The 26,281-nt window shown below is 35.7% G+C and overlaps 2 protein-coding genes across 6 annotated transcripts; both read right to left on the minus strand.

Moving 5' to 3' along the window:
• Positions 1-622: 622 nt before the first annotated feature.
• LOC101155674 (intestinal-type alkaline phosphatase 1) lies at positions 623-8,477 on the minus strand. The gene is made up of 11 exons (XM_011473961.3): positions 8,360-8,477; positions 8,155-8,271; positions 7,370-7,485; positions 5,174-5,348; positions 4,838-5,010; positions 3,876-4,001; positions 3,717-3,786; positions 3,038-3,172; positions 2,040-2,231; positions 1,808-1,924; positions 623-1,576 (listed from the first exon to the last, which is right to left on the minus strand). The coding sequence occupies exons 1-11, from the start codon at positions 8,430-8,432 to the stop codon at positions 1,320-1,322; spliced, it is 1,551 nt and encodes a 516-aa protein (XP_011472263.1). The 5' UTR covers positions 8,433-8,477; the 3' UTR covers positions 623-1,319.
• A 981-nt stretch (positions 8,478-9,458) lies between these two features.
• LOC101155917 (alkaline phosphatase) lies at positions 9,459-26,040 on the minus strand. Of its 5 annotated transcripts, none has more exons than XM_023954207.1 (13): positions 25,956-26,040; positions 20,386-20,449; positions 20,018-20,134; positions 19,383-19,511; positions 16,998-17,113; positions 15,619-15,793; positions 15,051-15,223; positions 13,738-13,872; positions 13,584-13,659; positions 12,725-12,859; positions 12,450-12,641; positions 12,120-12,236; positions 9,459-10,663 (listed from the first exon to the last, which is right to left on the minus strand). In XM_023954207.1, exons 3-13 carry the CDS (start codon positions 20,109-20,111, stop codon positions 10,389-10,391), a joined length of 1,617 nt encoding a protein of 538 aa, XP_023809975.1. In that variant the 5' UTR covers positions 20,112-20,134; positions 20,386-20,449; positions 25,956-26,040; the 3' UTR covers positions 9,459-10,388. The 5 variants fall into 5 exon arrangements, with proteins under 5 accessions (XP_023809975.1, XP_023809973.1, XP_023809974.1 ...); XM_023954205.1 differs by having other exon boundaries at positions 25,974-26,022; XM_023954206.1 differs by having other exon boundaries at positions 20,386-20,454; positions 25,974-26,021.
• Between the last annotated feature and the right edge of the window lie 241 nt (positions 26,041-26,281).

The following is a 26,281-nucleotide window of genomic DNA, read 5'->3' on the forward strand; positions in this document are numbered from 1 at the left end:
TGAAATAAAGTTGTTTCAAGAGCTACAGCGTTTAGACATACATTATTTTTTCTGTGAGCTTTTTTTTTCGTCCTTAAGCAATATTGTATTAAGTCCTATATTCAGACTTTATTACAATAAAATGAGAAGGCTCATATGTGTCATGCAGGCTGTCACATTTGTGTGTGAAGCACAATGGATTCATTGTTCATTATCACAGTCAAGGGAAAATTAAAAGAAAAATATCTTCCAGAAACACAAAAGTTATAACTGACTGTCACTCATCAGCAAGAGATTGTCTTGCCTGGCTACTTTTTTTTGGTGACATTTGGAGAATTTGATCGAGGGATGCAAGACAATATAATGGCATGCAATTCCAGCTGTAGTTAGTACATTTATTTCATTTAAAACGTTTTTTTTTTTTGTTTTAGAGAGAGAGAGAGACTATAATCAAGGGGTCTTACTAATTCCAAATTTGAATTTTATTTGGGAAAAAAATCTTAAATCGGCGTCATATTTGCTTGCTTAAACTTCGTAAGTTTTGACTATTAATTAGATAAAGCTAATTTCACCTGTGTTGCATAAACTTACACTTTCCACCTGGCTCTGGTTTTGGAGAAAATATAAAAATTTCCAGGGTGCATTATTTTTATGAACAATTTTATTGGGTTTTGATTGGACTTTCTAAAAGAGTGTTTGCTGTTAGACAGCAGAGACAAGACAATTTCCATCTACAAAAACACTTTACCCATTTGGCTGAGATGACATGATGAGAAAGCAAACTTCGATTTTGTTTTTTTTATTTGTTTTCTATAGTTATATCCTCAAGTAAAACACACTAAGAGACAGAAAGGAAACTTCTAAATACTATTCAAACATTTTCAAAATAAATACAAATGTGGGGCACTGTCAGGTTGCAGATAGATGAGAAGGACAAATATTTCAGAAAATACATGGTTGCTATTAAAGCTGTTGTGTAAATAGGAATATACAGGCTGTTTTTATATTCAAAAGTGAAAATGTAAATTAAAAATGTGTCTGAGAATTTTTTAAAAGACCCTTTCTTTGATAGCTTACTCTCAAAAATGTATTAAAGATAATAGCATTATTCAAATCAAAACAAATAAAATAATAAGAACATTATTGGTAAACAAACAGATCTTTTAAAAATTAACAATATTTTATAATTTTGCTATCATCCAAAAATCAAGTTAATAAAAGTTGATAAAAAATATGTTACAATTTAGGTTTTACACGTGACTTTAAAATGAATAATTTATGTTTTAACCAGTATGCAAAATAGCAGATATTCCAAAATCAGGTCAAAACCTATTCTAATCTCAGACAGAGCAGAAGGAATGAAAGAGGCTCATCAGAAGCAGCAGCAGACTCAGGTGAAATGCTGCTGCATGGCTTCTGCAGTTTTCATAGGGCTCTAGGCAGGCTGCATAAGCCAGGACATGTGCAATGTAATTCTGCTCCTGGACCCCATGAATAAGGTGTGACATTGGACCTTTGGCAAAGATGGCCACGTCTTCTATACCGTGAGTCTCTGACTCAAGAGGAACGGCAGCCTGCTGACGGTAATCATTGGTTGCTGAAAAAAAAGGGGATAATGTTGGAAGAAAACCATTGATGCAAGGTGTACAAATTATTTATACTATGAATTACATGTACAGCTCAAACAGCAATGTTTTTTGTTAGTTTTTTATGAATCTTGTGCAGATTAATATCTTGTTTAAGTCTGTGTTATGTGCATTCCAGTAAACTAGTAGATGAAGTTCCCACATCAGCCTATCTCACTTAAAAACATCACTAGAGCACTTACAAGAGACAGTGTCATTCACATCCGGTCGACTTCCATTGGCAATCTGATATCCTGGCCCATTTCCATATACAGTAGTGGTGAAGTGTTTGCCATCATCTGCCAGTTCACGAGATACTCCTGTAAAGAAAGAAAAATATACGCAACTGTGTATCTGGCAAAAGTACAACAAGGATATATATCTTTTCTTTTATTCTTTTTATTTTATTTAACATTTTCCTTGAGTGTGTTTTACCTAGAACGGGGTTTCCTCTGGCAGAGTATCCTCCAAAAGCAAAGACATGAGAGTGGTCAGCAGTCACTATCGTGAGAGTGTCGAGTTCACTGGTGAGTTCAGCTGCTCGTCCGATGGCGCGGTCAAACTCTACTGCTTCATGTAGAGCTAGTTTAGCCTGTCCACCATGATGAGCATGATCAATTCTCCCCCTTAAAGTCCAAAAGAAGGCCACATCCACAGAGTAAATATCAAAGAGCATATACATTTTCCATTTTTAAACATTTTTTTTTAACTTCAGACTGTTATCGGTTCAACAAATTATGTTTTTGTTTATCAAATTTATTCCTTTCTTTGTTTAAAAAATGGCTTATTTTCAAAGTCTGTGTATTCGATACAGTGTGGTTTTGCAGGCTTTAGTAAAATAGGCAAGAAATAAGAAATATCTTCCTATTCAGAAACATTTTTTCATCCCACATCACTCCACCTCCACTGCTGTTGCTGCTATACATTTTTAGATATAAAACGTTTAAAAACAGCTGTGGAATCACTTATGCAACAACCGTCAAAGAGACTTTGTTTTTCATTCTATTCATATTTAACTGCAATTTACAGACATTTCTGGAAAAAAAGCAATCTAAGCTGCTTGATAGATTTGATAAACTGTAAATCTGCAAAAAATAAAAAAATGAGGAACTTTCCCTCTTAGTCAGAAAAAGAAACCTTTTGGGTGATAGGGCAAAATGTTTTTTTTTTAAACAAAATCAAAAAGATTGTTCATATGACATAAACTCTTGACAGATAAATCAGAAAATGCTCTCATTTTGAAGACTGACAAGTCTATGTTAAAGGTGTTTTAGAAAACGGGGGGGTTATTGTATTGTTTTATAAGTTAAAGAGGGTTATTCCTTACACAAAGTATTTCAACAGAGCTCAACAAAAGCCACAGATGAATCTTTGTAGCACTAGACAGTGCCAAAAGATAATGTCAACTGTTCAAAATTAAGACTTTTACTTATCTTCTACAAACAGAAAAAATCCCTCCGGCTTCTTGCTTAGAATCCTAATTGCCTTCTCTGTCATCTCTGTGAGTGAAGGGTCCATCGATGGGTCCCTTTCCAACTCATAACGGCAGTCTTTGGGTTCAAATAGTCCTGAATACAGAGAGAAGTTTCAATATTCTGACATCGCTTTGAAACTAAAAATGTTTCATTGATAAAAGGAAATAAATAAGCACCAGAAACTTTGGAAATGTACGATTAGCAAATTTATCTTGGGATTCTGTACTTCATCCAGTCAAAATAATAATGAAAGGAATATTTAATCAAAAAGTTTTAGTTTCCTTCACATTATAAATATTTGTTTGAGACATTAATATATTCTACTTCTGAAATATATGATTAAATGTCAAACTTCCTGACTACCAGGAAAAACAGTTTGTCCAGTCAATTTTTTTTCTTAAATCTTCTAAAAACTACATTTCCCAGAAGCCCATCGCTTCACATTTGGTATCACTGAAAACCACAAATGTTTTCTGTAGATAACAAAAGTGGTTCAGTCAGTAGTATGCAGTGGTTGGGAGATATTTAGGTTTAGGAATGTCCTCTACAAAAGAAAAATTTGCATTGCTGGTAGTCAGGAGTATAATTAAGTACACCATATAGATGAATATGTCTTGAAAATATAATTCCCCCTTACCCATGAGATTGTCTGTGGTTCTATGATTGACTGCATCAAACCCTTTTTTGTCCCAAACATATTTAGCCGTCTGTAAACCATAAAAAAGTGAACACAATTAAAACATTAAGAGATGAATTAACATTACTCTGGATGTCAAACTGCTAAAATAACATTTACATCTTTATTCTTCTTCCACTCCTCAACAAGATCTAGACCATCATTCCGGCTTCCTGTAAGAGTTGGATACTCTGGATCGGGCGTGTTTTTGGGAAACATGTACTGACGACCTCCACCAAGAATGACCTGTATGATAAATAATAATACAGAAAAGTTTCCATTAATATGCACAGTATCACCTCCATGATAATGCCATCATTCTTTCCCTTTGATTTACATTACATGAGTTCAACAAGTTTGTTTCAGTTCGGATTTTTTTGTTTCCTTTTTACATCACAGCATTTTCTGGTATTTATTTTGGATTTGTGATAAATTACGCATCTGTGGTTCATCTATAAGCTCTGTTCTTTTGGTTTGCCGTTTTATTGCACACATCTGCTTACTAAACTTCGCACATCTGGTTTGTTTCTTATGATTAACTCTCTCTGTCTTTTTTTAAAAATTGGTTTCACTCACTCACTATTCACATGCCTTCCATTTATTCTGTCAGTCCTGTTTAGGCATTTATTTTATTTACTCAAAATTGTTGGATTTTCAGTCAGTCTGCATTTAGGTCTCCTCTAACCAGCCTATCTGACAGATAAATCTGCCCACGTAAGCAGAAACGAAAAAGCAAAAGGAGCGATAAATCCATATCAAAACGCTCAGTCATTTGTGTCATAACTGTGTTCAGTCATTCACAGCTTTGTTTCAGGGACATCCATTGGCAAAAAAATGAGGCAATAAAATATTTTTTGTTGTCTTACAAACAGTAAGATATGGTAACACATTCACTTGTTTTTAATATTTTAACAAGTCTGCAAAATATCACTCATTAACATCTGTTGGAAAGCATCTCGAGCTACAGGTTTGAACAAATAATAAAATTTTACTTCAAATACAAGCTAGTTGGTGGTACCATCACTAATTTAATCCAAGACAAGACAGGGTTCATAAAAGAAAAGAAAGTTAGTAAATCTTACATTTATCTCTGTGTTGTTAATCAGTTGGTAGGCTATGTCTTTACAGCCATTTTGGAGAGCCTCCTCAGTGAGATCTGAGTCTGAATACCAGTCCCTGCTGGCAGAGTGAGCATAACTTGCCGCAGGGGATGCATGCTGAACTCTCGTGGTTGTGACGATTCCAACAGCTTTTCCTTAAAAACAAAACAGAACAAAAAAATTCCAAAATTAAAAGTGTGTAACACCACATGTAACTATGTAATACATTACAGTTTACTGTACCACGTTTGACAGTAATGTTTTACAACTAGATACCACTTGATTATTGATCAAATATGCTGGATATGGGGTTCAAACCTGCTCTCTTGGCCCGGTGCAAGATAGAAGAGACATTGTTCCCGAAGGAGGTAAGACAGTTATCCCTTGTGGTAGCAGCAGTGACACCCAAGGTGCCATAGTTGGCTTTTACACCACATAAGTAAGCTGTTGCTGTTCCAGCACTGTCCGGCATTTGCTCATCCACATTGTATGTCTGTGGAAAGCAAAACATACAACAACTAGAGCTTTAAATTCTAGGCATAAAAAGTCTGACTATATAATATTATCTGATTCTACAAAAAATGCCCATAAACATGTTATTTATCAACCAAATTTACACTCTTAACTTGGGAATTAGTGCATTTTTTTGTCTGAGTAATGCAAAAAGTCTATTTGATGTTATATTTAGAACTAACGCTGTGTTTTATTTTATTAACAGACAACAGCAGGCAGTCTATGGCTTTTTCACGGAACCAGATGTGCAATAATTATCTATATTTTCAGCAATCTTGAAATCTATCTTGTGGATAAAGGAAGTGGATGTTGGCATTCATTCTTAACTCTCATGCAGATCTGCTGTTTATATCTCTGCACATTATCAAAAAAAGATAGAATCCACTGAGAAAGGTAGAGGACTGCCAAAGCTTTGATTCAAAAGTTAGCGTGCGGGTTAATCTGCAAATGTAAAACAGCAATTTCTTTTCATGGCACTGCAGTCTGTAGCACATGCATCCAGTTGGGTTTATGGATCCTCTGACATACTGTATCATGCTTGCGCCTCATCAGATCTCAGTTTATCTCTTTTTATATTTTTACTCCCCTGCAAATGGAAAACATACTATTCAAAAATCTGCGTGAAATGAGGACATTTCATTAGCTTGCAGATGTGTTTTGAAACTATAAGGAATGCTGTTATTATTCATTTGTTTGATGACATTTTTACATCAAAACACATATTTTGCCCCGTCTTCACATATTACTGTCTGTAATCAGTCAGTACATCTTGTGTGTGTTTGGAGGGGGATTTTCTTTGTTTTTTAAAATGCCGTTCCTGTTGATGTGAAATTAGACATCGCTGCTTATATGATCATTCTGTATCTTGTTGAAAAATTATTTAACTATGGGGCTTGCGGTTTATCTCTGTTATGCATGTCTCCACACCTATTATCTCATTCTGATCACGTTTGATTAGGCTTAGTCATGTCTGATAGGGGCAACGCTCTTTGAACTACCTTTCCGTACAGTCATTTATTTATTTAAAGATATCTGACAGTTTTATGAGTTTTCTCACAATTTGTGCAATCTCAGTAGATTGTACGAATACACTCTTTGGTTTAAAATAAAAATAAAAAAAAGAGTACAAAAGTCAATTTGAGAAAGTAGTCATATGTAGTGATACGTTATCTTTATGTTACATATTGACCACATCAACCAACATGTGATGGACTGAAAGGGTATGTCAATCAAATATGAAATGTTCTCACTTAATCTACACATTGAAAACTCCATAGCTAAAATGTTGGGTTGTTTTTAACCCAACTCTGTGGATCAAAAGAGACTAATTTATTTCTGGGTTATTTTAACTCAGTAAAAAATGAAAACCTTGGGAGCGATGGAGGGTGCGTTCAAATGAAACCACTAGAATCCAAAAACTTTGTATTGCTTCAAAAAGTAACCCAAAATTATATCCCGACTTGAATAATTCAAGTATTGAGTTGAAGAAATAACCCAAGTGTTTTTAGAGTGTGAGATCAGACAAAATGATTAAAAATGCATTAGACTTAAGGACAAACAGCGAGTGTGTTGGTGAACCATACAGTTATTGAAAACAAGCTTTTATCTGGGTTCTTATTTTATTATAGCAATTATTTGTAGTATATAACCATTAATTGTTTAAACCACTTAGTTGTTATTTTTAATGTTTTGAGCTCTTAATGTGCACTGCCTTGTTTGGTTGTAGCCAATTATAGGATAGAATAGAATTCAATTTTCAAGTACACAGCAACAAAATGCAGTTTTTGAATCCATTCAGAGAGCTTTAGCAAAATAAATATGTATACAAATGTACATTATAGGATAAACAGTAATAGTAGGTAAGAAGTGTTTACAGTTGGAATAAATTAATTTATGGCACCATATAAACTTGAATTGAATTAAATAGAATCCTTTTGACCCTTTCATCATAAGGGTGGTTTCTTCATAGGAAGTCTCATTCTTAAAGAAGATTGGGCTGACCTTGGATAGTGCGACATAAGGAAAAGTATCCATGACCAAACTGCTCTCCTCTCCAGATTGTCTTGCCAGTTGGCCTTTAAGCATCCGCGCTGCCGTCACTGTTGCCATGCCCATACCTGAAAGCAAAAATCATCACCTCAGGGTGGTCCTATCAAGGACAGGCAATTCAGGTTGGGTCCATTCTGTTTTCTAATTCCTGGTTAAGACAAAATCTATAAAGTTTATTGAAAGTTTTTCTTTTTCCTTCAGCTTTCACTGGATTTGCTCTTCTGAGCAAAACACAAAAATGCCAACGAGTATGTAACCTTATTAATATTTTGACTCCCTGGAATTTTCAGAAAGATCTTTATTTATTTTTCTGGTCACTTAAGGCAGATCCTTTGGTGTGATAAACATGTCAGTTTTTGAGTGATACGTTGTTACTAGTTAATACTAAATAACACAAACTAGATGTTGCGGTTATCCAAACTTTGTGACTAATCAATACAAATGTTTTACTTAAACAGCAATATTGCAGAAGATGATTCTACATACAAAATAAGAGAGAGAAAAGTGAGTAGGACATATCCCTTTAAATAGTTGGCTTAAACCTTTTTGATTGACTAAATTGTTCCTTTTTTACACATTAAAAAAAGAATGACGTGATGGGGTTACTACAATAGTTAATACATGATCCGACCACTTTATTTATAGTGTAAGATATGCAAACAGTAAGTAAACGAGTATGTTTTGTTCAGGAAATTAAAAAGGGAGAAGAAACTGAATTCCTGGTCGGAAGGACTCACCATCTCCAAGGAAGAGGATGAGATTTTTGGCTCTTTCAAGGTTGCGTGGCACTTGAATGGCAGCATTAAGAGCTTCTTTAGCCTTGTTGTTCCAGTAGCTAGCCTCAAGTTCGTCCACTAAGAGCAAGAAAAAGATGCTCTGATGGTGCCATACAAAAGCAGAAAACAATATTTTAGTCTTTGCAGAGACACATACAGTACATACCTGAAATGCATAATGCCTTTTGCAATGAGAAAAAAATCAATAATCCAGTGATGAAGTGGTGTGTCTTGGCCATTGCAGTGACTGCATGTGAATCTACAAAACTGTGCTTGTTTGCTCTCTGAACTCTCTTTATAACTGCAACCACGGAGCAAAGGCCACATCAAGGAGCCTTGCTGTGTTTGAACGAAATCACAGGAGACACACCTTCTGTTAACTAAATACCCTTGACTGAAATTATTATTGATAGTTTCACAGCACGATGCATCTGATTATTTGGTCAAATAGCAACTTTGAACTCTTTTTGTTTCATATTTTCTGTAACTGTGTTTAAAATATTAAATTGGTGAGTCTGTTTTACAAACCCTTAAAGGCTTTTTTCTGTTTCCTTTCACAGATTTGGAAAAAAATCATTGGTATCCCTCTGTTAATGGAAGGAAAACTCACAAAGGGTCACTGAAACCCACAAAACAAAGTCCAAGAATAGTCACAATTTTGCTCCTAGGCATTCTTGGGTATTTTAAAATTTTTGCAAATCATGTTTAACATTTTTATGGAACACAATATGGAAAAGTTTTTTTTCTATAAAACGGCAATTACTGTTTAGGTTGTGGGGCTTGTCTTTTGTCACAAGCGGCCAAAGGTCAGAGTGAGAAGGAAAAGGCAAAGACTTACAAGTGGAAGGTGAAAGTTTTCTTTGCTTTAAGCCCCAAATTGGTAGAGAGGCTTCAGCAGACAAGGTAATCAGTTTCCAGAAAAATGAAGCATTGAAACCACTAAGATACTGTGGAATACCTTTAAAAAAAAACATTCGTTTTTTTAATAAAAGGGCTAAAGCTTTGGGAATGTTCCATTTTTATGTATAGGCTAAACACACAAAAATGACTTTTTGCAGTTGTTTAATGCTGCATTGTCTCGTCTGTGTTTTTTGTCTAAAACATATTTTCACTACGACACGATTACATAATACATTTATAAATCTTAATTACATTAAGGCAGACATCATGTGCATGGCTCATTTTACAATAGACAAAAGTTTAACCACTTACTTGAATAGTTTGTTCAGTAAAACAAAAGCTGGGATGAAAATGCACAGCTACCATTGACTTTTTTATAAACCTTTATTTAAAACAAAAACAGAGGTCAGAACTAACAGACATTTATTCATACTTTTGCTAAAAAATAAAAAAATATACTCATGATTCTGTTTAAAAATATACAATACAAATGGTTTACACATATTTTTGCAAGGCATTTGATTGAAAACGTTAGGAAGCAGTTATGTCAAAATAACCCTAAAAGATCAACTATGAGCTCATGAAAAACTTTGGTAAAGTTGCAACTTAGCATAGCAGCTCACAGTGCAGGTTTCTTTTTGCAGTCCAAAGTTGTTTTTTCCACTTGTGCAATAACAGCCGTGTTCTGATGTGTGTCCAGCTTGTGTCAAGAAGACAGCATAAGCCTCAGCCATTTGATTTTTTTCTTCCTGTTATTCTGGGCAAAATGTCAGATTAATGTGTACCAGGTAAATTGCCTCTGGGTAAATGTCTGACATCTCTGGGAGAACATTGATTGCTGAGCCTTTTATAGCTCAAGATGATCACAAAATCAACATTAAAAAAAACACAAAATAAACTAAAGCATTACAAGTTAGTGCAATTTAGTAAAAAATGTACACTTTTTTTTTTAAAAAAGGTACCTCTTGCATATTTGTTTGCACACAAACAACTTAATCTTTGCGTAATTGCAAATACCACTTATCAGTACTTGCTTTATTTACATGTGAGGTATAAACACATGCATGCTAAAGCTCGCATTTTACAGGCATGGTGGGATACATATATGTGGATACCAGGCAATAAGACATTTCTTGTCAGCAAATGCAATGCATGGTTCTCTCTGCATTCTGATTTTCCAGCCTGTGCACACACAGTCCACCTGTTCTCATCAGCACTAAGTGCATACATGCTCCTGTTTTGCTCCACACTTTTGAAGTGACTTGAATGTGGGTTTGCCTGTTTGCACATCAGGGTCATCTGAGCAGCAGGAGGAGACCAAACATGCTAAATAAGAGACCCAGATGCAATTTCCCGCATCCTGCTGATGAACGGTTGAGGGGGCGAGGAGGGCAGCTGGTATATGGCTCCAAACAGGCAGCATAGGCCATCACATGAGCAACATAGTTTTGCTCCTTAACTCCATGAAACAAGTGAGCCATTGGGCCTTTGGCATAGATGGCAACATCCTCCCCACCATGTGTCTCTGCTTCCAAAGGGACAGCTGCCTGCTGCTTGTACTCGTCATCTTCTACAGAGACATAGACAATATTCAGTGCTGCTGTTATTTTTTTTATATATATATATATATATATATATATATATATATATATATACACACACACACACACACACACACATATATACATATATATATTTTGGTGTAGCTGCTACAAGATTTTGTCACAATGCAACAGTTATACTCATGCAATTTTTTTTATAGCTATATGACCCATTAGAGACTGTTTTGCAAATCTTTTGTAATTTAAATAATTATATTTAATAGTGGTCTTTTTGAAACCCAAAAACATAATAAAAGATAACAACTTTGATGCATATTGCAAGTAAGACCAAAGCACCAAAGGTTGCATGTAAACTGAAGTAAGGTATGTAAAAAATAATTTAAGTTGAATAATTTTTAAAGTTGTCCCCCCCCCCCCATTCTCTGGTTAATTGAAACAGTTTTGATAATAATCAAACACTAGCAGAAATTTTCTGAAATCCTTTTCTTTATAATGGCGGATTTTGTGATGCTCCATGTAGAGCATACATTTTCAGACGAAATAAATGACTGCCCATTAATGGAAAATAAAAGCTGCAAAGGTTTTGGAGGCTGTTAAAAAGGGTAGATGTATTTTCTTTTTTCTAGATAAACAACTTTCTGTTATGCATGTGTGAATGGTGCAGAAGAAAAAGTTGGAACCATAAAGTCCAATGTTTCTTAGATGAAAGGAAAAGAAAAAGAAACAGAACTTTGACTGCCAACAAAAAGCACGTTTATTTTGGGTTTTCATCCATCTATTCACTTAACCTGCCATATCCCTTTCGAGGTCACTGGGTTGCTGGAGCCTGTCTATGCCAGTGTTGGGCAAAGGGGGGGGTTCACCCTGGACAGGCCGCCAGTCTGCCTTTCCTTCCCTTTTTGTAATTTTCAGTACACACCCACCCACCCACACCCACATACATATATATACATATACATATACATATACATATACATATACATATACATATACAACTTTGAAAAAAAAATCTATCTATATCTGAATATATGCATATACATATATATACATATATATATATATATATATATATATATATATATATATATACATATATATATACATATATATATACATATATATATACATATATATATATATATATATATATATATACATATATATATACATATATATATACATATATATATACATATATATATATATATATATATATATATATATATATATATATACATATATATATATATATATATATATATATATATATATATATATATATATATATATATATGTATGTATATATATGTATATGCATATATTCAGATATAGATAGATTTTTTTTTCAAAGTTGAATGCAAAATGTAATATTAAACTCTACTTGCAAAAGTGAATTGTGAACATGTCTGTCTTTTACAATTGTCACCATCACAACAAGTCTTTAAAATATCAGTTTGCACTCACCATAATCCACCATTGTGATGTTGTCTCTGCTTCCATTGGCATGCTCATATCCGGGGCCATTGGCATAAAGAATGCTAGTGAAAGGCATTTTGTCCATGGCGTCCTTTGGTGCCAAACCTATATGAGAGTGGCGAAAGATTGTGAGTTTTTCCAGACTTATGGTTCATTATGCTCATTTACACATGATCTACCAAATCAATGAAAAAGTATAACTCTGAGTTAGATGATAAGTTAACTTTGTTTCATAGTTATTCATAGTTTGCCATCTCCAAAATATTGTAATGTCATACATGTCATTGCAATTTTCATGTTTTATGCCTAGAGTCTTACCAAAGATGGGATTTCCTCGAGGTGTGCTGCCTCCAAAAGTGAAGACATGTGAGTGGTCAGCAGTCACTACTGTCAGTGTGTCAGACTCTCTGGTGAGCTGTCCAGCTCGCTCAATAGCTGCATCAAACATTACAGTCTCCCTGAGAGCCAGTTTTGCAGTGTTGTCATGGTGGCCATGATCGATTCTCCCTCGTGAGAAAGCAAGCACCAGAGAAATATCATTTAGATTTTGAATTTTTTGACTTCACATTGGGAAATTTAGATAAGATACTCATCTTCCACAAACAGAAAATAGCCTTTTGGATTCTTCCTGAGGATTTGAATGGCCTTTTCTGTCATTTCCACAATTGATGGATCACTTGAGCTATTTCGATAAACTTCAAATTTCATGTCCTTTGGCTCAAAAAGGCCTGCAAACACAGACAGAAAAGATCAAAAAATGCAAACACCACTGCCAATAAAAAGCCACACAGACTGCATTAAAACACAGTTAATGGGAACAAAAAGGCTAATGGATGGCTGAAAATGAGCACTAATGTCTTTTTTTTTATTGTATTTACTATTTCATCTGGGAGGGATGACTGCATCACTGTTGTAAATCTTTACTGTCTTGGACACAACCTTATCTCTATCACCTAAGTGGAATTTGATTATTTCACAGAACTGGGTTCAAAGGGCAACATGATAGTCAATTTCTAAAGACTGAAGAGAAAGTTCTCACCTTTTTTTTTTATATGTGGTGATGAAATAAGAGAGTACATTTAATTATGGTGTTTGTTTTTGGGGCTAAAATAATAATGAAAATCTGTGTGGCAAGAATATAACCTGGAGATTGTAGAATTAAATCTATAATTAGACGATACTAAAATATCCCAACGCATTCCTGCTTGCCACTTAGCATTAAGTATTGGGTTAGGGGGTTGAGTGGAGAGGGGATTAAATCACTCAATTTCTAAGCAGGGGAATGATTGCAGCTGACTGCTCCCTCAGGGAATGGCTAAATTGCACAGAACAAATTTTACACCTTGAACTATGTAAAAACTGGCACTTTAACTTCTTAACTTTTACATTTAAACTGCTTCCAAGCAGTTTTGCGTAAAGTATGTGGCTGTCCTTGTAAAGCTAAATACTCACCCATAAGACGATCTGTTGTTTTGACATTTATTTCATCGAATCCCTTCTTGTTCCAGACGTAGTGGGATTTTTTTTTCTAGAACAAAAATGAGGCATGATAATAAATGCTTAAAAAACAAAGAAAAAAACAGAAGAAAATACCGAATTGACCTACAGGTTTGGCCTTCAGCCAGATATTTATGAGGTTTCTTTTGTCTTTGCGGTCCCCTTTGCGGGACGATGAGGTAGGATATTCGGGATCTGGGGTTCCTTGAGGTGTCATGTACATCCTTCCTCCTCCCAAAATCACCTGTGAAAGAAAAGACAGATTGTCGATGCTTCACATTTAATTTGTGTCAGTCCAGCGTTAAAGATGTTCAGTAATTTGGTTGGGAAAATCAAATTAAGGGTTAAGGGACTGCTTTAAAGGGCCTATATCATGCAAAATCAACTTATTAGCTTTTAAGTTTATTACAATGTTCATTCCGCACACAAAACCAACCTCAAAGTTATATTTTGCTCCATTCACGCATCTGAGTTTTCTTCTAAAAAAACCTGCTGTCTGACCACCAGCCCCTACCAATCCACAAAAACAAGCGGGTTCTCACATTTTGACGTAGATAAGTGAGAAGAACCCCTTCCAGGAAGAGTCTGCACTGCCAGCACTGCCCCCAGGCTAACACACATACACCCACTTTCTCTGCTGAGCAAGTGGTGATCAGCAAAAACGTTTTCCTTTTATATGCACAATCTGCACATCTATCTTTGCAAAAGTTTGAGCGCAAAACGCAGACACGCTGCATAGTGCGGCTCTATGTTGACGTCATGAAATGTGCGGCACCCACAAGGAGCGAAAGATTGAGGTGTCTTACTTCTGTAGGAAAATGAATTTGCGAAAATAACTTATTTGATGGGAAAATTGTTCTTTAGTGTGCCAGACATTATCATATATATGGATATATATGGATATCCTATTCCTCCAATTCCTTCCTATCAATGAGTTAGCAACAACCTATAAAAAGAGGATTATTTACTTATATAGAACAAATAGATTAGTTTTCAAATTAAATCATTTAAAAAATACTGCTATACATTTGAAAAAGTATTTTTATTGAAAAAGTTACCCCACCATTTGGGTCATGGTATATTCACCTAAAACAAACAAACAAAAAATCAGGGCTAAATGTGCAAAGATAATACTACCATTTTGAAATTTGATCTGCTACCATGGCATTGTTATGTCAGCGCCCTTATTTGCCCTTTGGAAAGTGCTTTTATTGCATTCCAAAACAGAACGGTGAGTCAAACTCTTAAAAAAAAAAAAACCCTCAACTGCAGCCCTCCTTTTTGGCATAGAAAGAAAACAACAACGAAGACATGGAGCTGGATGATAAGCATCATACTAGCTTTGCCTTCACCAACAGAAACACCTTGCTGTTAACAATCCTAGATTTTTGTGGATAAATAGATAATCGTAATGGTTCATACATCAATGTCTACATTGGTGACCAGTTGTGTAGCAATGTCGACACAACCCTGCTGGATGGCACTGGAAGGAAGATCTGCATCGCTGTACCACTTGCGGCTGACAGAATGGGCGTAAGCAGCAGCTGGGGATGCGTGCTGGACACGTGTGGTTGTCACAATGCCCACTGATTTACCTGAAAAACACAAAGATGCTCAAATCAGATCCAGAATTGTCACAATTTATTTTGATGAGAAAGATGTAACCCAATATTCCTTCTGTATGCACTTGAGTGTAATGGTTTGATAAAGAAAAGATGTTTTAAAATTAAAGTGAAGAGAAGTGAAAAGTAAAAAATGAATAATACCAGTGTGCAGGTTTAAAGGGAACCCCAAACTGTATGTGATGTAAAACACAACCTCCCCATTAAAAGCTACTGTGTAAAAATGACCTCAAACACAAAAATAAAGACAGGTTTTTATGAAAGTATGTGCCGATAAAATATATGTAGAACATTGACCCTTGACTTGTGTCTCAGGTAGCTTATCAGATGATTACCAACCCTCCACTGCCAGAAACCACTGTGCATACCTTGTGCTTTTGCACGTCGCAGCACTGAGTGCACCTCGTTGCCAAAAGTGGTGTTGCACTCGTAGACCACAGCTTTTGCATTAAGTCCTAGGGTTTTGGCATTGGCCTTTACCCCACAGTGATAAGCTGTAGCCGTGCTGGCACTGTCTGCTACCTGCTTGTCTACACTGTAGGTCTGTGTACAGGAAGGGGAAAGAAACAAAAACAATGAAAATGCAAAAATGTAACTCAAATTAATTCAGTCTCACACTTTCACTTCTTTCTATTTTACTTTACTACACTAGGGAAAATCAGAGAAGGCTAAAACAAAGTCATGGGTTCAGAATGCTTTAATATAATTTTAGGCCATGGTTGACAAATTTAAATGTAAAAGGTAAACAAGACGGCTTTTGTCTGCATAAAAAAAGTTTATGTTTCTACCATCTATTAAGGTAGATGTGATCATTGACTTTCTTTCAGTAGGTAAGTGCCAGACAATCCAATTCTTGATTATGTCATGTCTTGCACTCCTACAATATGTAGAGATTGATCCTTTCCATTACAATTCCATGAAAATTTGACTTTTTGTTTCACTCTTTCAAAGAAACCTGGCTGAATATTTTTGGTGTTGAATGCAAAAATTAATAGTTTTTTAAATGCATTTGTGCATTCTATAAGCATTCTCATGGAACTTGTTCTTTTTCAAAGCTTCAAAGCTGCCTTGATTGTAGGTTGACAAAAGGCAACAAAAACACAAAGCAGCTACTTAACTTCTGAATCACATTTATAAAACAATAATTTAGGGATTAAGACTATGCTACATATGAGATTTTAAACAACTTCACATAGCAATTTGTGGATTTATGTGGAGGAGTTTTTTTTTTTTTTCAAACATGCAGAAGCATGTTGAGGGAAATCCCTGAAGAAACATTTTCACACATGCACTGCAACTCTACAGTTTCCTATCCAGGAAAGTAAATATTAAGCATTTTGACAAGAATTTCAGGAATTATTTTAAAGCTAATGTGATGTACGGAATTGACCGTTTCTATGAGAATTAGGGTGAAGTTAGGTTTTGAAAATGTTATCCTTATGCTTTGAATTTAACTGCTTGCACTGTCAATACTTCTTGCAGAGAACATGACCTTAAAATTAAGTTTACATGAGATCATTTCTTTGGGGTAAAATCTGTCAAACCATGAAATTAAAGTGCAGAAAATAAATTCCTCAAGCCTACTAGACCTTTCTACAGCTAGAACTTTTATAAAAAAAAAAACAACATTTAGTGTTCTAGTCTTGGGATAGGTATAAAGATTGGTGTTTTCGTTAAGTTTTCTAATCTTTTGAAACTTTGGATGAATGATAGATGGATGAATGGATGTTTTAGGTGGTGTTATCACCTTAGAAAGGGCAACATAGGGGAAGGTGTCCATGGCCAGCACTGTTTCCTCTCCAGACCAACCCTCCATCTGACCTCTTAGGATTCGAGCTGCTGATACTGTGGTCACACCCATTCCTGACCAAAAAAAAAAAAAGAAAAAGAAAAAGAAAAAGAAAAAGAAAAAGTTTGAGAACGTTATCCAGCAGTGAAGTGCCCAGGGTGTTCCCTCCCAACAGTGGCGGGGATTGCTCCAAGAATCCTGAGACCACAAATGATAAACAGAGGGAAATGGATGCTAGGTTGACATATCTCACAAGAACAGGCAGATGGCTGGATCCAAATGCAGCAGGTTTATTAGCACAGCTAAAAGTCCCCAAAGCTAAATCAGGGTCAGGTAAGGAGGAGTCAATAACAGGCATAAGATCATCCGAAGAGAGACAGGGTAGTCAGAGTCCAGGCTAGAATCCGAGCAGGCAGTCAGGGTCAGAAACGGGGTCAAGAGACAGAAGATCAGGTCCAAGTATAACACTTGGCAGAATGACACAAGCAATACTTCGCACTGAGTGAGGCTCGGTGCAGAGTTTGAGTATGCTGTGGTTGATAAGTGAATAAGAGTCAAGTTGATTAGAACTATAGAGATGGTTGCCGCTGGTGACCAGAGATGGAGACAGATCTCTGACTTCCCTACAACATGACCCTAACCCTAACCCTTATCTCTTCTGACCTGATAAATTATTGTTTTCATCTATCATTCAGATTGACAAATTACATCATTCCATGTGCAATTATTATCTATAAGAATATTAATTTGACAAAAATAGAGGCATGTTGCAAATTTTAATATTGAAAAAAAAGTAGCTATATGGTTAATTTTACTCCCTTTTTTTGTTTTATATTTTTCCACGAAACTTAAAACTGTTGGTTAGAAACCTTAGACAGACAAATTGCTTAGATATTGCCCAAAAATTATAAAATGGATTTAATTTGAAACAGAAATCTTCCAATCTAGATTATACTGAAAGCGATCCTTTAATCTTGCTGCCTTTGAAGAGCCCCCTATTACACGTATTAATTCTGTTTCTTACTTGCAACAAAAATACCTCACACGTAGTTTCCAAAAAATCAATTCCAGATGTAAACCACATCCTTCTGGTTTTAGCTGCCCCTTGAGACATTACAGTGATAGAAAGCCTGTTAAGCCTTTTGAGCTATTGAAGATTAGACTCCCATCTGTGCGCAGTGATACTTAAATACCCAAACAGTTTTCTTTTCTAAATAATTGCATAAAATATTTTTGTGAGGTTTGCAGGCAAAAACTTCAGCGCACTGTTTATTGTGCAAGTCGTTTTGTGGTCTTAACAATTAACATTGAATTGTAATAATAAGAGGAGTACTATCAAAGCAAAAGTGCAAAAACTTACCAATACTTGTTAAATACAATAATAAAACTTATCAGTGTCTTCTGGAATTTGCTCCTTGAGAAACATCAACACTTTCTGAACAAGGAAGTCAAGTCTCTTCCTACCTGGCTGTCATGAAAGTCAGATATCCTATAAGTCACATTGTAACAAAGAATGCATGAATCAAAGACACGCATAATTTTCTCTTTTTTGGTACTAATAAGGAGCACTGGCTCAACATTTCTACTGATGATTTAAATACAGAAATACTTTAAAATGTAATTTTAAGTGAAAATTAGAAATGCTAACTTTCCATATGTCTTTTGGACAAAAGTCAGAGCCACTGCTCTGCTTGCAACTTTATAGTCCCAGAATTTAACTATTAACTTCTTATCTATAAATCAGGCTTGTATAGATGACTGTGCTATAACCCTAAAAGAGTTGTGCAATCTTTCGGATTTTACCAGGTCCTTATAATAATTCTTGGAGCTCCCATGCATTAACCAAAGGTCAGGGCTATTATTCAATGCCGTATGTAGAGCAATTTTAGTAAGAAACTGGGATGGAGGTGTCGACATGCTTTACATGCAGCATTTAAACTTCAAACTTTATTGATTTGTACAGCGCCTTTCATTTCGGTTAAAAACACAAAGCACTTAACATAAAATCAGATAAAATAGTCATAAAATATGAAAATTATTTAAAACAGAAAATACAGGACAATCACACACAGATGGGACCCCTCCCTTACCAGACTTACATGATGAGGTAAAGATGTGTACCTTTTTTTTTTTTACTTTTTCAAAAAATGTATTTTAATATTCAGGTAAGGTATTGTAACTTAGTAAAACTATGTTTAATATTTGGATAAAACTGTTTGACATTATGAAAATAGCAAATACTTCTAAAATTATTTTTTAATTAATTAAATATTGACCCATAGTGATTCATCCCAATGAGAGAAACTTTGTCTTAATTTTTATCATCAAAATGCTTGCACCTACCATCTCCTAGAAACAGGATGAGGTTTTTAGCCCTGTGGTGTCGAGGATGGAGCTTCAGGGCAGCATTCAGGGCTGCCTTTGCTTGTGCATTCCAGTAGGCTGGCTCCTTCTCAATTTCATGCAGAGCCGCTTCACATACACAAAGAAAGAGAAGAAACCAGAAAGAGGTACATCTCAACAAATGTGTTTGCCATAAGTCAAACACATCAATGGAGGCTTTCAGACTCACTCTGCCATTTCTCCATACTGTGAATTGTATTATTTAGCCAAAATAGGAAAGAATAATACGCAGAAAAATGAAAAAAAAAAAAAACAGAAAAATTTGTTGCTTTCAATTCTGTCTATTATTGCTTGCAGTGAGGCTTACAGGGAAGTGGAAAAAATGGAAAACCTTTCCAGAAAAGCCTCAGAACAACGGAAATGCAAACAGTTTAAGCCACAGTTTACATGACCAAGTGGAGTCAGACAAAAATATACTGACACAAAGCTTAGTTCATCTGATGTCAATTCATTCACACCTGAGATGAAATTTTAGTCAGTGCAGCATACTGTATGTTCTCAAGCAAAACCATGTCTTCCATTTCTTCTTCTTAAAACAATAATGATATTCCAACTGTATGAAGCTTAACTCTCACCTCGAGTCTCCATAGTTGCCATGCTTGCAACCTTTAGGATGGGGCCCAGAAGGAAAATCTGAAGATTGAGGGCCCAAAAATGTGCCACCAGCATCTCTAATCTGCACCTTCTTGACCCTGGAAATGATGACACATGCAGCCTTCAGCCAGCAACCAGACCAAAAAGAAGAGGCTGCTGAGACCTGCAGCCCTGTCTTTATAAAGCCCTGCTGGGGTGTGTATTAAGAAAGGCCCCAGCCAGCTCATAGGCTAGAAGCCACAAAAGAGAGGAGAGAACTTGGGAGGAGGAAGAGCAAGGGGAAAGGCAGAGAAGGAAAGATTGAAACTGAGACCACACAGATGTGTGGCTTCCTAGCCCCTTTACTCACTTGGATTTCCAGAAAGACGCAAGTTGTTGAGCTGTTTAAAGAGTTGTTGGGTTTCCTGGCTCCCCTAAACTTTGCAGGATACATAGAGATGTAAATGTTGAACTGATGCATTACTGTTCTAAAGCAGGAAAAGATACATACCTACCCAATTTATGTTGGCATTCCTTATGAAAATTATTTTCCATTCCTTAACCCCCTAGCTTTTAAAGATTGGAAACATAGTCCAAGCTATTCTTTTTGTGTAGGCCTCGATGTACTCTGCTTTTAATGTTCGGAAAGTAGTCACATTTCCATTCACACAACCCCCTCCCCTCTTTGAATTTTGGTATTTAGACCCCAATATTTTTTTTCTCTCTGAATCCACTTGGCAAGCTTTTCTGTGGGATATTCTAGAGGGTCAGCCTTTTTTTTTTTCTTCTATGAAATAGTGGAGGCAGCCTGTATTATAAAAAAACAAAAACAAATCTCTTCTGAAGCTTAACAACTGATGTGGGGAATGAGGTGATCTGAACTGTCTTCCACACAACATGAAAGAATCAAAGTTCTGTTGAATGAGTTTTGCTTGGGGGCCTGGGAAGGTCCCGAAACACAAATGAGGAGGTCTCACCTAAAGTGGCCTACACTGCGCTTGAACCACAAGTGCAGGAAATGCAGGAAAACCTGTCCAGACATTTTTTGCTTTTTCTTTAGTTGTGGGTTTGCCCCTAAGAGAGAAAGTCTGGCTTAAGCTGTGAAAGTCAAACATGACAAATGTAAACACCTGGTGGCTTTTTATTTTACTCCCCCGCTTAGATCATCCATTCATTAGAAGATGCAGTGGCGCCTTTCCTTATTATATTGTAAGCATATGAGTAGAGCAGCTCTTGCTATTCAACACAATTGCAAACACCAGAAACCACAACATACATGTGTACTTTACGCACATTTAAGTTAATAGTTTAATTATCCAAAGCATATTTAGCTTGATTTTTGTTTCCCACAAAACTGATAATGTGTCTTTTCTCATTCTTTTCATAGATTACTACAATGGTGGCAATTTATTTTATTCCAAGTTACTTTTTCTCATTTTTTTCATTTAACTTCTGTTTAAAACACTTTATAAAATTCTTTATAAATGTTAATAGAAAGAACACTTTCCTCTTTTTATCACCTACCTTCTAGATTATATTGTTTCAGGATCTGAATGTTGACTGAGATCCACTTAGAGATTTTTATGCTTTGCTCTCCCCCCGGCTCGTCATAACACAGAGTTGCTTTAACCTATAGATTGTGTAAATTACAGTGGTTAGCTGCAGTGAAATGTTTAGGTTCAGGTTGTCAAAGCGTGGATAGACATATGGGTGGTGCTACACCACACAGCCAAACCTTCTAAGACCAAACTTGTACCTCAGCTTTAAAAAGATTCTTAGAATTATTTTTTTCTCAAGTCAAAAAATTAAAATAAACTGTGGATGAATTAAAGAAACTGTCAAGGAGGAAGAAAAGGTACGGTAGATAAAAAACATTCTGGCAGAATAAAAAAAACAAAACAGCACTGGTGAAACGTTTAAGCTATAAGGACAATCATTCTTCCAAACTATTTTTTGTCATGTACACTCACTCATTCACTGACTGCAGTGCAACAGACGAAGAATATATCTGGACCATTTTATGGAGGTAGAATGAAGGATATAACCCATATTTATGAAGAGCCCCTGGATTTCTGAATATGGGGACAGGAAGTCGTAAAAAATTTAATGTCGAATTGGAACTCAACAAGGGAACAATTAGAGGTGAGGTACCATGAGCTGCATGCTGAAGACAGCTCCTCACTGTAGTCAAGAAAAGATAGTTAAGCATCAAGCAGTTTGACAGTTTTTGTAAGTGGCTCTTCTATGTTACTTTTTAAAAAAAAAGTTTATTCAAATAAAAGGGAAAATTAAAGACACTGGATTTAAAGGAAGAAACCAGAATAAATTAACATCTGCGCTCACTTTGTTTTAAAGACCACTAAATTGGAAGGAATGGTTCTTCATAAAGTTTTTGTAAATCGGCTGTCTTTTAAAAAAATGCATGAACAAGTTAAGCTTACTTGGACAGTGAACTTGTATTCCTGCCAAGATTCCATATGTTGAGGAGGAAGTGCCTCGAGGGCTGATGTCCTGCTGGTTTTCCAGAAACCTGCCTTGTCTGCTGCTGATTACCTTGATCAGGTGTGTTTAGCCAATAAGGAGCTTCAATGGCAGGTTGGTTGCAAAACATGTAGGACACTGGCCCTCGAGGCCTGGATTTGGGGATCTCTGGTTTAAACCAATCAAAAAGGGAAACGCATTGCTTTTACTAAACTTTTATGCAAGCCAGAAGATCAGTTGCTTTTATAAAGAGTGACGCCAAGAATAAAGTACTCTGAAATTGTTGTAACAGTTTCTTATATGTCAAAGGAAGTTTAACTGCATGGACACCATCTCTCCATCCATCTATACATCCATCCAATTGTTAAACCGCTACATCCCTTTCGGGGTCACAGAGATGCCGGTGCTTGTCTCAGCTACTGTTGGGTGAACCCTGGAAAGATTACCAGTCTATCACAGCGCACACAATCACTCCCACACGTCTATGTCTACAACGTCTACATGGACGATTTTGAGTGATCAAGTAAGCAATGAAGCATTTTTTGGACAATGGGAGGAAGCTGGAGTGCCCTCGAGAAAACCCATGGATGCACGGGGAGAACATGCAAACTCCACAGTCTCATCCAGGATTTGAACCTGGTCTTTCTTGCTGTGAAGCCCGTATGGACACAACATTACAAAATAATAGATTTACAAGAAAGATGCTTTTTTCATGTATTCTGTAAATTTATTAGTCACTGAAGGAAAGTGTGAGAAAATAGGTGTACCTCAAATATGCTCATCCATTCAAGCACATCTTCAGGAACAGTTATGATAAATAGGATAAACACAAGAAATAATTCTTAATTTTATTTATAGGAAAATGGCTCAAGAGCCATTGACACAAGACTGAAATCTGATTTTCCTTTACGTTGTCGGTTCAAAAGTTGCAGATTGCCATGGTGGTGATGAGTAAGAGTCACCATCGTAGAAGTTCTGGGCTTCTTCATGTATTTTTAGTTTAACCACACTTTAATTTGCCAGGATCGGTTGCCATAAAGGTTCGTAGTTCATAGAATATTTGTGTTACTTTTCCAAACTTTTTTTTTGTTCCTAAATATGACCTTGCAAGCATGTAATCTCCTGTTCTTCGAACCATATCTATAATTTTTCCTCCAGAAAGTGCGTCAACTTTACAAGGGTTAAAAGTACATTTTGCTTGAAACAGTCCCTGTCATTGGCATGTTTGATAACACTACAGTTTGAATAAAATCACAGTGGTCAAGAGAACACACTAATTTGATGAAACACAAGCAACCTGACAATGCTCCACTAAATTAGACAACATGTGCGTTTGGTATATCTGTTGTCAGTAACATGTGACTAGATAATCAAAAATGGCTCCAGGGTTTCAGACTAGGGACCAAAACAATGATGGACATGACAGCATCTATATTTTCATGGGAAAAAAGGAATCTGTTTTTTTATTTTTTTTTATCAGACCTTCTAGAAATGAACACAATTTTGTTTTTCTTTTATTTATTACGCATTTTGATTTATTCTCAAATATTAATCATATTTTTTTGTGTCCCCACTTTTCAAATATAGCAACAAAGCTTTATTGGGAAGATTTATTTGGAACTGAACTGAAAGAAGTTCCTTTTCCAGCAAACCAAGCATGACCACAGTGTGTCTTCAAACAAACCCACACTTTCTTCCAATAAATGTATGTTAGACATAAATAAACATTTGTTTTGAGGTCATGGATTACAGCTTTCCTTGGTTTTGGTTTCATGATGCTAAACTCGCGTCATAAGTTATAATTTTATCCAGATCCAACAAATGTGATCTTTATAGAAACAACTGCAAGCAACCAACCTTACCAAGAATAAGTAGTTATCCATATCAATTTTCTTTTTCTTTTTTTTTACTAAGCTTTAAAGCCTCACATTGATAATTTATTGGAATTGCTGTACTACTTAATACAGACAGCAAACTACCTCAAACATTTACCTTTTACCACCCACCCTTATAAAATTAAACTGGTTTCTAGTTTACTGTTTTTTTTTCTGCTTGTATGCATGTATAGTTAATTTGCTCCATGTACTTAAGAAATGTTTTTAAGGGAAAAAAAGCGTAAATTATATGTCTTTTATAAAAATTAGGATCAATGCAGATTGCTTCAGAAAACAGTTTTGTGATTCCGATGTCTGACTTTGCTGGATTATTTATGATACATCACATGGTTTTCTCCACATAAACTTACTGCCTATTACTTAGGAAATTACACTTTTGGTCAAACATTTTATTTTATTTTTATTTATTTCAGTTTTTAGGTGGTAATTCTAATGAAAAGCTTGAAATTGAACAGAATTAAGTTGTAAAATGCCAGGGGTTTCAAATAATGGCTATTAAAAATTAAAACTGAAATGATCTCAGAATTACAACACATAAGAGGTTCAATTCCAGGAAACACAAAACAGATAAACCGATGAGAGTCGTCTATGTGCCACACAGGTTCTAAAAGCCTTAAAATTCCTTCCTCCACCTGAACAATTCTTGGTTCCTTAAACCCTTGTCTGCATCAATAATAGCAGCCCTGGAACACACTGTAGTAGTATATGTTCTCAGAAGCTTTACTTTAACAATATACTACTGTTGAAAGTGGTGGGTCATTTAAAAAATGGCAATAAAAATGAAACTGCCAATCAAAAGAGGCACTTCCATTTTAAAACTGGAAGTTATCTTTTTTTTTTTTTAAAGTGGAATTGCAAAGATAGTCAAGGTGTGTCAGTGAGGACAGTACAGGAAAGGTCTGACAGTCCAATAGTCACAACTGTGAAGTATCTGAGAGTCAACAAGTGCATGATAGGCAGCTCAGAGGACAACAGCTTCAATTCAATTCAATTAGATTACTGTAAACCTGTTTCACTTCAATTGTAATGAGAAAACTTCAAGCTGCAGATATAAGACAAGTTGAAGCAAGAAAACCATTAAAAAATTATTTAGGTTTGCCTGAGTTTGAAGCGCAGCCAGTCAGTAACACTAGAAGAAGGAGTTGTAGATCAATTTAAAATCTTTAGTCCATCTTCAAGAACCTTTGTATGACGTCAGTTAAGGGTAAAACTTTGGGTACTGGCTCCAGTCTCCATCTGTCCATTGAACAAGCTCATGCATTCACCTGTTTCCTGCTCCATATAATACTCTGCCAGTTTTCACTCTGCTCGTTCATAGATTCACCTGTGCATTGTATCCTTCAAGACAAATCACATTTTTGTCGCTGTGACGGAGCGAATCCGTCTGTCTGAGCAAGCACCATGAGCGCGCGCGCGCACAAACACACACAGGTTGGTGCGCGCGTACACGTCATAAACGAACTCTTCTGTTGTAAAACCATAATTTCTTACGAATTTCCCTTCATTTTTCTCAGTATAGACCTCGGGTGCACACTTGGTCATCACTAGTTTTCGGCATACGCACATTCAAAAGTTTACTCACGGCAGCTCAGCAGCGCCGTCTTAGCCACGCCCCCTTCAGTGACAGCCAAACCGGGGGATTTGTTTTTTTCTATTTATATAATGTTGTCAGTCCTTGAGACAGCTGTTTCTAATTTAACCTGTTTGTTTTTTGTTTTTGTTTTTACTATATAGTTTAGGGGAATTAATTGTGGTTGAAATGATTGTGAAATTAAATGAAGGTGAAATATATTGTTAAATGAAGTATGAAATAATTCTGAGAAATTAAGGTATTGCCTTAAATCAAATAATTGTTTCTTCTGATTAGAATGCCTAATTAGGTGGGAGTGG

The sequence above is a fragment of the Oryzias latipes genome, chromosome 4 (assembly GCF_002234675.1).
Source record: "Oryzias latipes chromosome 4, ASM223467v1".
Lineage (NCBI taxonomy): Eukaryota > Metazoa > Chordata > Actinopteri > Beloniformes > Adrianichthyidae > Oryzias > Oryzias latipes.

Excerpts from the sequence above, each read along its gene's own strand:
- LOC101155674 (XM_011473961.3), bottom strand. The coding sequence starts at position 8,432 with ATGGCCAAGACACACCACTTCATCACTGGATTATTGATTTTTTTCTCA. Across the intron at positions 3,173-3,716 it reads AACCACAGACAATCTCATGG|GACTATTTGAACCCAAAGAC; the intron begins GTAAGGGGGAAT and ends CTCTGTATTCAG. Across the intron at positions 1,925-2,039 it reads CAGAGGAAACCCCGTTCTAG|GAGTATCTCGTGAACTGGCA; the intron begins GTAAAACACACT and ends CTTTCTTTACAG.
- LOC101155917 (XM_023954207.1), bottom strand. The coding sequence starts at position 20,111 with ATGCTGGTGGCACATTTTTGGGCCCTCAATCTTCAGATTTTCCTTCTG. Across the intron at positions 13,660-13,737 it reads TCTGGCTGAAGGCCAAACCT|AAAAAAAAATCCCACTACGT; the intron begins GTAGGTCAATTC and ends TTTTTGTTCTAG. Across the intron at positions 12,860-13,583 it reads AACAACAGATCGTCTTATGG|GCCTTTTTGAGCCAAAGGAC; the intron begins GTGAGTATTTAG and ends CTGTGTTTGCAG.